The sequence below is a fragment of the Pseudomyrmex gracilis genome, unplaced genomic scaffold, assembly GCF_002006095.1.
Source record: "Pseudomyrmex gracilis isolate BER0280 unplaced genomic scaffold, ASM200609v1 scaffold_46, whole genome shotgun sequence".
Lineage (NCBI taxonomy): Eukaryota > Metazoa > Arthropoda > Insecta > Hymenoptera > Formicidae > Pseudomyrmex > Pseudomyrmex gracilis.
Window position 1 is genome coordinate 501,331 of NW_018020630.1, and position 13,591 is coordinate 514,921.

At 37.8% G+C, this 13,591-nt stretch overlaps 3 protein-coding genes across 4 annotated transcripts; 2 read left to right on the forward strand and 1 right to left on the reverse strand.

Moving 5' to 3' along the window:
* Positions 1–223: 223 nt before the first annotated feature.
* LOC109853343 (methyltransferase-like protein 2) lies at positions 224–10,489 on the forward strand. 2 transcript variants are annotated; one of them, XM_020425344.1, is made up of 7 exons: positions 224–530; positions 8,632–8,914; positions 9,050–9,202; positions 9,309–9,623; positions 9,729–9,842; positions 10,022–10,194; positions 10,265–10,489. In XM_020425344.1, the coding sequence occupies exons 2-7, from the start codon at positions 8,802–8,804 to the stop codon at positions 10,402–10,404; spliced, it is 1,008 nt and encodes a 335-aa protein (XP_020280933.1). In that variant the 5' UTR covers positions 224–530; positions 8,632–8,801; the 3' UTR covers positions 10,405–10,489. The 2 variants fall into 2 exon arrangements, with proteins under 2 accessions (XP_020280933.1, XP_020280932.1); XM_020425343.1 differs by lacking the exon at positions 224–530 and having other exon boundaries at positions 8,590–8,914.
* Positions 10,490–10,825: 336 nt separating this feature from the next.
* Positions 10,826–11,731, forward strand: LOC109853339 (EKC/KEOPS complex subunit TPRKB-like). The gene has a single exon (XM_020425340.1). The coding sequence runs from the start codon at positions 10,999–11,001 to the stop codon at positions 11,542–11,544; it is 546 nt and encodes a 181-aa protein (XP_020280929.1). The 5' UTR covers positions 10,826–10,998; the 3' UTR covers positions 11,545–11,731.
* On the reverse strand, positions 11,700–12,964 carry LOC109853340 (nuclear protein localization protein 4 homolog). The gene is made up of 3 exons (XM_020425341.1): positions 12,830–12,964; positions 12,397–12,713; positions 11,700–12,006 (listed from the first exon to the last, which is right to left on the reverse strand). Exons 1-3 carry the CDS (start codon positions 12,920–12,922, stop codon positions 11,958–11,960), a joined length of 459 nt encoding a protein of 152 aa, XP_020280930.1. The 5' UTR covers positions 12,923–12,964; the 3' UTR covers positions 11,700–11,957.
* Positions 12,965–13,591: the final 627 nt, after the last annotated feature.

Genomic DNA, 13,591 nt, shown 5'->3' on the forward strand with positions numbered 1-13,591 from the left:
CACACGCAGCGTCGAGTCGCGCTTCGGTCGGACACGCGGACGTCGAGCGAGAGGCGACGAGCGCGAGCGACGCGATCGCAACAAGGACGCACGGATAGCCGTAACACGGAGAGGCGAAGTGTACCAGTCGATGACGTAGCGTTACCGGCGAACTTCAGCCCTCAGCAGTTGGCGGGCGTGCGAGCCGCGCGGAGCGCCACAGTGGTTGCGGATAGAGGTTGGAGGAGCGAGGGGATAAGGGAGAGAGAGAAACGTCGAGCGCGAGACGAAGAAGGAAGAAGGGAGAAGGACGTTCATTACGCTCGCTCTTGGAGTCCTGCCGTGCCGAACTTGGCCGAACTAGCTGAAAACAGATCGCCACGGCTCATCATCTACGCTTTTTGATGGAGAGAGAGAGAGAGAGAGGGATAAAAGGCGCGATGCGCAATAATGTTCTTTAAATGCTGTTTTGTGGAGAAAAGGATGAGGAAAAAAATGAAATGTAGGAAGATAGAAAGAGAGACGGGGGATGAGAAACGGTCTGTAAAAAGGTAAAAAAATTTTATATACATAAGCTTGTGACGAAAATAATTTAAGAATAACCAGATCGCAAGTCCACAATGATAATAAAGATTGTAATTATATTGAAGCTTAATAAGAACTTGGTAAGGGAAACGCTACACGAGAACAAGGAAATGTGTACAGAAAAAAAAGACGCTATGATAGTGTGTGTACACACACATCTCATCTTTGTTCATCCATTTATCATATCGCGCAACCGACCGACCATCATCGTGTCATTCCGTGTTATTCAGTGTGTTGTCAAAGAGCACATACACACATACACACGCACACGAGTAGATCTGTTTATATATTTGAATCGATAACATTCAATAAAACCAAACGAGACAACGTTCGTGAACTCACACACGAAAATGTGTTGTGACAATTCGCGAGTTCTGCCTATCTGAAAAGGGAGTTGAACAGTTTCTTTGACAAAAGTGTCTTACATATCATATAATAAGAGTTTTTTTATTTATTTTTTTTAATTTTTTCTGAAGTGTTATTTAAAAAAAAAAAGTGCTTTCCTTTTCTCACGTATTTTTTTGCAATTTATATAGTTGTCTAACAATAAGACAAACGACAGTGATCAAAGGAAAGCAGCGAGTAGAGACGAAGAGAGCAAGAGGAAGAAGCGGCTCTCGCGCGCTCTCTTTGCAGGCCGAAGGATCGATTGTTCCGGTCCTTTCGTCCCTGCAGGGGTGCTCATGGAGAAATTTTGCACCTGGCTAGCGTACATTTGTATTTCACGCCAAACGTGAAAGAAATAAAACAAGATTATCTTTGCAATAAAATTATTAATTTGGTAAGTAGACATCAAATTAACATTAATCGAAAACATTAATTCGAAAATCTTAAAAAACACGTATTTAAAAAATAAAATATATAAAAATTAAAGAAAAAATGAAAGTGTGTGTGTAATTTTCTCAAGTAGTAATGTCTCCTCAACAGTGCAAAATAATATTAATACTAATTTATATTCCAATCCTCTGCGTTCTTTGCAACGATCAAACGATGGAGGGAAGAGGAAGTGATCCTTTTCATTTTGTTCTCTCATATGCGCCTCTTCTCGCTATCTCTCTTCATCCTTTTCTCTTTTCTATCTTCTCTCTTTTTTCATATCCGTCGCTTTTCTCTTTATACACGAAGTTCCTTCGCACCTTTGGCTCACAAAGCGGGAACGTATTTATCGATCGATCGCAGGACGACCTCGCTCATGTCTCCTACTCCTCCTGGAGGTCAGGAGTCGGCTGGCTAGATTTTCCTCTCTTCCTTCTTCCTCTATATTCTACCAACGTGAATTTCTCTCTTTTTCCTCGCGACGCGGTGCGGTACGACGCGACGCGACTTACTACGGACAGCATCCCTCCGACGCCGCGACACCCCTCACGCTCTCGCTCACGCGGTCGTCGACTCGCACACGCGAGTCTCATTGACGAGCCTCCGACGTGCGCGCGCGAGCGAAGCGACGCGCGGCGTCTCGTGTAGCGTAGGAGACGACGTCGTTATCTTCATCGCGCGATTGACCGTGCAATTGATCCCGATTTAATAGCATTTCGACGATTGGTCGAAAATGAGAAAGTTTTATTCTCGAGAGAAAAGCAAAAGAAAAATTTATTTCTTTGATCTTAGCGCGCGATCTCCAAATTGTTTTGTCAATTTGAGAGAAATTACGATAAATATAACTTCTCGGAAATAAATATTTGATATATATATATATATATTTGTTAAGAAATTTATATATCTCTTGCTCTGACACAGTCTCGCCAAATTGAAATTTTAGAAGCTCGATAATATTGCACGTGTAATGAATACAATGCAATTTGTGCACAATGTTACGTACCACCTATATTCTCTCATAGTTCATTGTCTTTACAGAGACACGAACGTCTTGTCGCGTCGCAAAAATATCCACCAATATTGGCACTTGTACAAGCGTTGCGTATTTGCGTCGCTCTTCAAAGCCTTGAGCACGAAAAACACGTCTTGCAAGAATAAATAAGGAATATGTTTAAGAAGTACAACTGATGATAGCGAGACTCTAAACAAAAGGATGAACTACTAACAGGTATAAGATTACGTTTTTCGAAATACACATACAAAAGCTCCATCGGTGTCTCACTCTTTTTTCTTTATTTCATTTTTCAACACACAATATCAAGCGTAAAAGAAAATTTTCAGTTTAGTATAAGATAAAATTTGTTTTTCAATTGCTATTTCATTAATTTAACGGTAAAAATGAGAAATCGCAAAGCTCTCGATTTAACAGATATAAAGAAAGTTTATAGTTCTCGATGTTACAAAATAACAACAGATATTGTAGATATTTTTTTTTAATTGGCGAGTTTTATCTCTCGCACGGCGCAAAACCGATCATCGCGCGACACCCTGTATGTCGCACCAGACGGTCCTTTCCTCTCACGCCTCCCGGAATCGCGACCCTGTTAAGCGATGCACTGTGCATAATTGTCACAACGCGGCTGTTCGGCCATACGCGGGCGCCTCGTCGCAGTCGAGGACGTCCGGCGACGTTGTTCTTATTGTTAGTCATCGAAACCCCGTGCGTCTCTCGTCGCTTACCTGGATTCGCGCGAGTTCTTCGCCGCCGCGAGACGCGTAAGAAAGCAGGCCAGTCGGTTTTGACCGATGTCTTTTCTCGTGTGCCTGTCGTTCTCGCTGTCTCGCAATCACAAGCCGCACACAGAGTCCACACGCCACGGACAAGGTCAAGGCCGTTAGCCTTCATTCCTTGGCATCCTCCTCCGCGAACCTCCTACAAGCTGTACAGCCTCTCTCTCTCTCTCTTTCTCTCTCTCTCTCTCTCTCTCTCTCTCTCTCTCTCTCTCTNTCTCTCTCTCTCTCTCTCTCTCTCTCTCTCTCTCTCTTTCTCTCTCTCTCTCTCTCTTTCTCTCTCTCTTTCTCTCTCTCCCTTTTTCGTTCTCCTTTCCGTACTTTAAATCGACTTTATATTTATATCTGTTAATGTACAAACTTCTCATGTGCATGTATTCTCGTCTATGATGACGTTCTCTAAAATTTATGTAATTTAAATATTTCAAAACAAATATATTATTCATACAACTATTAAGACCGAAGAATATTTCTAAAAAGCGTTTGAAAAACTGAAACCGTGTCCACGTTTTAGAGAACACGTGAAACTGAGCGAATCTGTCGGGTAGAACGAACGATCTCGCCGACATGATCGGCTCGAGAGCAAGCAGCACTCGGACATTCCGTTGCTGCACAGCTCGTGCGAACAGGTTTCCGAGCGATTGCAAAAAAGCGACGAAAAAAGAAAAGAGGAAAGACGGAGCGAAGAAAAAGGAAAGCACCACGCGCGCGTTGCGCGGAACAGCGAGCTAAACAGAGTCATTCGCGGCGGATCCTTTGATGTAAATAACGAAATCGAGAGATTACAACGGGGGATGTTGTATACTCTTTCCTATTATCTGATCTTCAAACTGTCAATTTTGTTCAATTTTCGTAATATGAGAAAAATGAATCTTTTTTTATGAATATAAATATAGAAATTATCTTTGTGTCATATATTAATCGTTATTTTTATTATGATTATTTACAATTGCGCGACTGTTATTTGTTAATTAAATCGCGAAAATAACGGTTTTTTTTTTTTCAATTTTGTCGATTTATGTCGCGCTTTATCATACATGTTCGACTTCCTCTAATTATGAATCCCCGTCAATAGATAGACGAAATTTTTGGATGCCTAATCGCCTCCGGATAAATCCCACGGGTTGCGTCGAAATTCCCAGGGGGCGAACAGTCGGGTCAACCGGAAGTCAAGGCCACGCGGTCAATCGCCCCGTGATCCGTCGCCGTTATAAATAGATACGGGTATCCCGGTGTGTGTATCTACGTACATATCTGCTGTTCGCACGTCACGTGCCGCGAGATTTGAATATGTATCTCGCGGAGTACTCTTGAACGCTATTTATATATCATCCCTCTTTAGCGGTATACGTTTGTTCCTAAAAAGAAAAAGACATGTTGCTAAATTCTCTTGTTGTTAGATTCTCTTTGCTCTTTTTCAGATAGAATTATTAATCAACTAATTACAAAGCAGAGTGCGTAACACATCCCCGTGTTTTCACAATAACAACTTTTCATATACTCTGTGGGATATATATACACATATATATATCGTTTGTGTACACACACTGATTGGCAACTCTCTCGCGATTCGAAAATGCCGCGAAAATGTTTCCATTAGCGTAATTAATCAGGGGAAGCCGCGTGGCCGCATTTCGTGTTTGTTTTTCAGGAATCACCTCGGGCCAACCCTTTCAATTTCGCTTACCCTTTCTTCCACCTCGACAAAGCTTGGTCGCGGGATTTACCTGGTAATTTGCATACCATTAAAGCGACCGCATCGGCCTACCGCATGACGTTAACGTTTGACGTCGCATCGACGATTCAATCATCTTAATTATCTGCGACAACGCATTGTTTTTCGTGGCGCTATTCTGTGAAATACGACACAATTTGTTGTTAACGAGAGAGAGTGTGAGGTTGTCAGTGTAATGAAAACATTTCTTTATTTATCTGTTTTTTTTTCTTGGATCAATTTTCAAAGAGTCAAAATACTTTTATGATTGCTTGTATTATCTGTATATTTTTATATTATCGTTTTTAAAAGTGTATATGTTAATGTATATTCTTTTTTTCTCTCTCTTTTTAGTTTACATTATTTGTTTTATTATAAAAAAGAAAACCACTAGATAAATAGAAACTCAAAAGCAATTTAAAAACGTCACTTTTTATATGAGTATCAACATGCAAAATTGATAGATAATTGTTTCGAAACTTTATTTAATTTNTTTTTTTTTTTTTTTTTTTTTTTTTCGACAATTTTTCACGTTTATCCGTTGTTTTCTCCGTTTATATTTATTTACTCTGTTTATGTATTTACTGATGTTTTTACTAGGATAGAGAAACGGAGAGACAGAAAGAGAGAGAGACAGACACATGCGCGCCATTTCGGACGCGCGTTTTTGTCTTCTGGCGAAAGTGGTGGTCGATATCCGCGTCCGGTATTTCGAGGCGCCTCTCACCCTCGTTGCAGGCACCACGGTGGAACCCCCAAAGATCGTTCGGGCAATGACCCCGAGATTATATATTCCGCCGGTGTGCGAGGTAGTGCTGTGCAGGAGGGGTTTATATGCCCTCCGAATTCGCTCGCGAAATCAGCACGCAGAATCAACCCCGATGTAACGTTGTGTGTGAAAACTTTTCTTTCTTTCATTGTATTTATTTTTTATCGAATAATAGATTTTAAAAAATCGTCGTTTACAAGGGCAAGAGAGTGACTTATCTCTCTTTGTACATACACAATTAAAACTGTCCATAAAGTTCATAATAAGAAAAGAAAGTTATTTCATTTAAGTTTGTAAAATTTTAATACACTTATATTATCCATGCAATTGTTTTAATTCCTTAGAGAATCGATTTTGTTACTCTCTTACTAAGGTTCTTTTCTCAGTGTTTCTTCGAGACAATTTGTCTTTGCATCACTCTCTTGTTTATTTTTTCAATTATATAAATCATTATCACATAATTATTTTCTCTTATCGTCGAATAATGTACTAATTATTCCAGGTTTTCCTTATGAAGGCTTATCCCAGAATAGTTTCATAGCATTTTTCCGCACATTTTGATTGACAAAGTCAAAAAAGTGTTCGAACTCATTGATTTATCAATTTTTCGTGATTAAAAAATATATTGCGCACCCAAAGAGATTATTACACACTCATTGCGGATGATGTATTATCCGTGTCTCGCGCGCGGAAAGGTTCTCTCGTTCGCAGTAGACCGAAGGGAGAGCAGTGCGCAAAGGGACGAAAGGACGAGAGAAGAGAGCGGGGAGGAGAAAAGCCAGAGAGAGGCAAAGAGAGACAGAGAGAGAAAGAGAGGACTCCGCGCACTTCGTCGGGGTGGTTGCCCTCGTCTGCGCTTTGTGGGAAATAGCCGCTCAATAACGCGTAGGTCCTCCTCGTCCGCCCCTGCTCACCCTCTCTCGGCGAGGCAAGGGCCGATGCCCCAAAAGACAGACGTCGAACTACCGTTGCCCTATCCGTCCCGTCATCCCTTGGAAAAGGTTAAACTTTGTCCTTCCTCCTCGTCTCTTCGCTTCTGCTCTAAGAAATTTTATGAGCAGAAACAAAAAAAAAAAAAAAACGCACCGCATAATCAGTCGCGTTTGCAAGTGGTTGCAAGAGTTGTCGCCACTGAACACACACGTGTGTATAACGAGAGAATTTAAGATCTTTAGTAAAAATCATTTTACTGAAACTACAAAAGACTTGTTGCAATTAGTCTAAAACCAAAGAACTACGGATTAAACATTTGATCGATCAAAGGGAGAGAAAATTATTCTCGAATTATTAGTCGCGTTTGTGCAACTAGTTGCTACAAATATACATATGTGTGTATTCAGATATTTTCGTAAAACAGTCTCTAAATCTCCCACGTGAGGCGTGAGTTTCGTGATTTTACAACTAAAGCGCATGATCATCTCGCGACAATTTCCAGCGAGAAGAAAAAGGGATGAGAATGCAGGTTTTCCCTTATGCATTTTTTTTTTTTTTTTTTTATCTCGCGAGTTCGCTGACTGAGATCGATAGGTGCTAACCCATCGCGCGCGAAAATACGGTAGGAAGGAGAGAGAGAGGGTGGCGGGAAACAGATCACGGTGTGTATCGATCTCGCCCCTAGGGACTCGCGGCAGGATTAGGACGTCACGGTAGCCACCCACGACGAGGCGGCGAGCGCAGGAGCGGCGCGAGGACCTCGTGGCCCTTGGCAACCGGTTGCCAGGAATCGTTTATGTGCACCTCTCTTTCTCCTCGCGCGCGTCCCGTCATCTTCTCGTTTCATTCTACTTCGTCACCGAAGGACGACACGTCGATAACGTAAAAGCATTCTCGCGAACGAAACGATCGCCGTAGTGTTCTCGCGCAAAAAGAGCAAACAAATTGGAAAACAAGAGACAAGACACAACATTTCATGAATTATTAATCCCTTTTTTTTTCTCTTCATTTCTGTCGATTAAAAATTAAATTCCTTTAAAGAGTTGATTATTTTTTATATGTAAAGAACAATTTTCCTGGTAAAGCGATCGGAGCGTTCTCTGAAAATATAGCCAGGCGAAGCCGGACGACTGTGTTTAAAAATGTTATGGATGTTGGCTTGTATCGGTTGTTTCAAAAATGAGAGTATTTTACATAACTTCTAGCTAACAACTTTAAGAAAATATATTTACTATATTAGATTTCTTGGTTTTTAATATACTCAGACACTCCGAACACTAGACAACTTATAGATATGCATCTTGTATTGATTTCAGTTACGTACATAAACAATAATTTATTTCTCGGTGGTGCTGTAAAACCGCATATAAATTCCATAGCTTAAAATTCAAAATTATATACGCGTAAGTACGGAAGAATGCAGACAGGTCCGAGATGAGCGGTGAGATTCGCTCCTGCGACATCAACCATCCAATGACGCAACTTGTGCAACCCCCTCGCGGCCTCCAACCCCGCGCCATTCGCGTGGTACACCCATCCCGTTTCCGCATACCACGCGCATACCCTCAACCTAACCTAACCCTATATCACTTTCTTAGGTCGTTGATCCTGCGGCCGCGCGAGCGATCGAACGCGTTTTTTTTTATAAGTTTTTATGTATGAACGGTTTTCGCAAAAGACACGACGAATCGATCTGATTCTCTTATTTGGAATTACAATTTCTTACATCTTACACTCAAAACACGTCTATTCGCTTTCCGCACATGATTAGCATTTTAAGGATTAAATATTTAAGGAAAAAATGCATGCAAGATAATGCTCAAAATATCCAAAATTAATTGCAATAATTATTTGTTCTAGTTTGCGCGTATTTTTTCTGGTTTTTTCTTTTGTATACGAATTACCTAGCGTTTTTGACTGTCGCATTCTCTTATTGTCGTATATATTAAATTAAATATATGTATATTTATTCTTCTTTCATCCTTTTCTCTCTTTATAAAACGTGAAGTTCTTTACATTTGTGATACTACTGTGTGTTTTTCAGACAACAGAAACTGCTATTCTAAATGCTTTTAAAATCCTACTCTTTTCTCAAACAAACGTGTAATTTCGGACTTGGAACCGGCGAAGTTACATGTCTGACTCTGACGAAAATACGGCAGTTTCAACTTTCAACGCTACAACGTGCACCACAGATAGCACCACTTCGTCGACATGTTTTTGAACATGGCCGAGACGTCGAGCAGCGATAATCGAGAAAGAGAGAGACCGCAATTCGGAACGCGAAACTTACCCGTTGACGGGAACATCTTCGAGCACAATGCATGGTATGTCAAATCTTCGCGTGCAATTTCAAGTGTTCTATTCAATTTAACGTTGGATTAAATACACACATATATATTTGGCGTGTCTTGGCATAACCTATGGAATTAAAAAAATTTAACATTTGGTTTTCTAAAAAGGGACAATGTCACATGGGATGAAGAACAAGAGAGGCTGGCTCAACAAAAGGTGAATGAGAATTCCGTCGTGACGATATCGTCTGAAGAACTGTTAAAATATGAAACTGAAGCGAATAAATATTGGGACAAATTTTATGGAATACACTATAATAAGTATGTAAAGCCTCATCCTTTTTCTTCTCTATGATTGTGTATTAAACAATTTATATGTACTTAAATAGTAAAACCTTTGAGTAAATATATACAAAATCTATTTCAGGTTTTTTAAAGACAGACATTGGTTACTAATTGAGTTTCCAGAGTTAGCATCTAATACAGTGAAACAAGACACAGAAAAACCTATGAGAGCCGCACTTACCGAACAAGATAGGATTTTTGGAGACAAACACATAAAAATTCTTGATTTACCATGTAAAGATGGTTGCAGAATATTTGAAATAGGCTGTGGTGTAGGAAACACTGTGTTCCCTATACTTATGTACAATACAGATCCAAAGTTGTTTGTATATTGTTGTGATTTTTCTGCAAAAGCCATTGATATACTGCAACAAAGTCCTGCTTATAATGTAAATAGGTAAAATATCTCTAAAGTTATGTTAAATAATTTTATAAAACGTACAAATAGCTTTTTGTGTGAATTTCTTCCAAATGTTCTATGTACAAGTTATGATTATTTCAGATGTAAAGCTTTTGTTCTTGATATAACTCAAGAAACTTGGACGACTCCTTTTGAGCCAGAAAGTTTGGACATTGTTGTTCTTATATTTGTATTGTCTGCTATTCATCCTGATAAGTATGTTGTTATCTTTTGTGTTATTAATTAGAAATTCGAATTTTTTGTTTTATCTATTATATATTTTTCACATATTCGATTTCGTTATTCGTATTCTTCTTTTCATTGTCTTGATATATTGACAGCTATGAAATATTTCGCTGTATAAACGTATTATTTTTATATTGTGTTTTGTACAGAATGCAAACCGTTGTGCAGCAAATACACAAGTACCTAAAGCCAAGAGGAATAGTTTTGTTTCGTGATTATGGTAGATACGATCAAGCCCAGTTAAGATTTAAAAAAGGCAAATGTCTTGGTAAAAATTTTTATGTACGTGGAGATGGCACCAGAGTATATTTCTTTTTGCAAGGTAATATTCAAAACTTTCTGTTGATAACTTTCTATATAATAGAATATTATTAAATTGTCTATTATTTTAGAGGAAGTTAGAAAATTATTTATTTCTAACGGCTTCATCGAAGAACAGAACTTTGTTGACAGAAGACTGCAAGTTAATAGAGGCAAACAATTGAAAATGTATAGGATATGGGTACAAGCAAAATATCGAAAGGTTTCGTAAATAGCAACTGTATTATTTAACGTATTTTACTTGTTACGTGGAAAGAAAAAGTTATGTCGAAAAAGACATAATGTTAAAAAACATAATGTTAAAATAAAAAAAGATATTCTTTATACATACGTTGATTTTTTCTATCTTTTATGTGTGTGCAGTCAATTTATATTAAAACTTGGATGTTTACTTAAATACAAAAATATTCATTTATAAATATTTATTTAGATGGAATTTAATGAAATACGTTATTTATTGCAAATAAATTTTCTTGTATTTTGATATATTATTTTGCAATACGATACGTTATTTTGCAAATTGCACGCATACATACCTGTGTTTGATGTGACATTTTATTGGTAGCCAACAGTGCAGCAGATGCCATCTAGAGGTAAGTGAGGAAAAATGTAGTGGAACACTTAATGTAGATTATTTGTGTTGGATAGTTCTCTCCAACCTTTAAGTAACGAAACAGATATTACCGATCTTTCGATATAAAACTAAACACACGGTGTGATCATTATTTTTTTAAACACGATTATATCGATCGGTATTGCTATATAATACAGCTATTATATACAATTATTAAAATACTCATCTATTATGATGGACGATTACAGCATAGAATTGGATCGGGAAACCGGTCTTTATTGCACGTTGCACTTATTCACCGATGTTACAAATATCTCCGAAGTATGCAAAGAAGTTATAACCGGTAAGCTTCGTTGCTGTGTAGTGAAAGCTTCGCTCGTGGCCGACGCTTTTCAAGCGGTAGTAGCCGCGAACAAAGCCGCTCTCAATGCCAAGCAAAGTCGATTGGTCACCAAAACCGTGTACACTGAAGTTTTATTTTGCCTGTCCATGTCCAAGAACATTTCACGTTCTTTGATCGAGTTCGGTATCAGTGACAATGATAAAAATATTCTGGTGATACTGATACACAAGGCAGGTGAAGAACAAGCTATGTTAAAAGAACTTTTGAGGTGCATCAAAGGAGAGCGAATAGCCATTTCGAGGATACAAGAGTTTACAGATACAAATCTCGTGAAGAAAACTTACAAGATAGATGAAGACGAATTGCGCATTTCTAATCTCACCGATGCCGTTGTATCAAGAATTAGTTGCAAAGAAATTATGCTATCAAAGTAGAGAACAGAAGAGGACAGAAAAATGCAGCAAAATAAATCTAAATGTCAATTATCATTAATGATATAACAGAAACTTTATTTGACAAAAATATATAGGTTTAAATAATTGTTAAACGTATAAATATGTCAATGAAGCAGTTTGTATACTTTCGTACTTGTTTAAATTATAATTACTATAATTCCTTGAATAATTATTTTATAAATTTTGCCTCAGCAAACTTGCCAGTACACTAACATATCCCAAAACTAAGAAATAATAGATTAGATATCTTATGAAAGAAACATCTATATGTATATGATCAACAATATATGTCAAATACAAATTATCTAGTGTTGAATTGTTGATGCAAATTTTTAAAATCATGTTGAAGAAAGCATTGATAAAACTTTTATTAAATTCTGACGACTCTGTTATCAAAACATGTCATTCATCATCTCTTCATCATATTCTTCCATATCATCTCTGCAAATAAAAATTCAGAGTAAATATTTCCAATTCGAAACTGTTCAGATCAACTCGAATGTCACAAGAGATCTTGTTAGGATTATTTGTCTACCATCTAATTCAACTTTACAGTGTGAACAAAAAAATATTGATATGGATAGAAGACAGTTAGGGAAGGGGAGGAGAATATGTGTTAATGGGAGATGTACTTTTTTTTCTTTTTTTTTTTTTTTTATTCACTCATAAATAAGGCCAAAGATGCGTAGAAAATAATCGTTATATCCGCGAGGATATGGTACACATCGAAATCCTCCGCGGAAGCCAAGAGTAGTAAACTTTAAATACAGCACCCCTTAAACACACACAGAATTTGTCAGTAATGCTTTCGAGACAGTTTATTACGAATACCTCGGCAAATTGCACATCTCGCAAAACGCTAAATCCGCGGCATTGAGAAAAGTGCAATGGGGACAAGTCCAGAGAGCTCGACCGGGTGTTGGATTTGCAATCGGTTCAGTACCGACGCCTATTCCGCCACTGGCCTCCGCAGCCACAGACGACGACGTTCTCGAGCCACTGGGAAAGGATGCTGTTTGCGAAGATTGCGACGACGTAGAGACAGATATGAGCTGATCTACCGTCGCCCAATGCTCTGACTGTGACCATTCCAGCGCTTTTTGTTTATCTTTAGTGCGAATTGCTTCGAGCAATGGCGTCATATGATCCTGCACAATAAAATAATATATTCATTGTAGATATTGATAGTTATCATTGCTTGATCAATTTTTAATTGGACTTTAGTTGCGTTTTTTAAAAATTCATCTCTTTTTATTGATAATACCTTCATTGGATACATATCCATAGTAGCAATGAAGAGAAGCAAATGAAAGTCGGAAGTTGCCTCAAGAAATTGATCCCCACTGAATTGTTGCATGTAAGTGCATAATGAATTGAATTCCTGGACTTGTCCATCAATTTGTCTAAAATTGAAAAGAGACATATATTGATGTGTATTATATAATTGTATAATTATAATAGAATTAATATATACATATGCCTATAATTTTATATATTTATTTTTATAATATATGTAGAAAGGGCCGATACGGAGTAAAATACTAGGTGTTGATGTATAAATGATAATCTTTATTTAAAAATGCCAAACGTTTCGACTCTTGGTTTGAGTCATCTTCAGTGGCATACAAAAATCTACATAAATAAATTAATATAAAAATTACAAAAAACCAAAGAAACAGAGCAGAAAAAAGTCAAGCAACAATTACAACTCACCATTAAGATAAATATAGGCAGTACATCACCTTGCAATAAGTAAGAGATATTAAATAGTTGATATTCATCACAATGTTTCAAATAACCAAAAATGTTCTCTTCCCATGTCTCAAGTTAGGTGGTAAACAAGAGACATAAACTACACAACTGATGAACATTTTTGGTTATTTGAAACATTGTGATGAATATCAACTATTTAATATCTCTTACTTATTGCAAGGTGATGTACTGCCTATATTTATCTTAATGGTGAGTTGTAATTATTGCTTGACTTTTTTCTGCTCTGTTTCTTTGGTTTTTTGTAATTTTTATA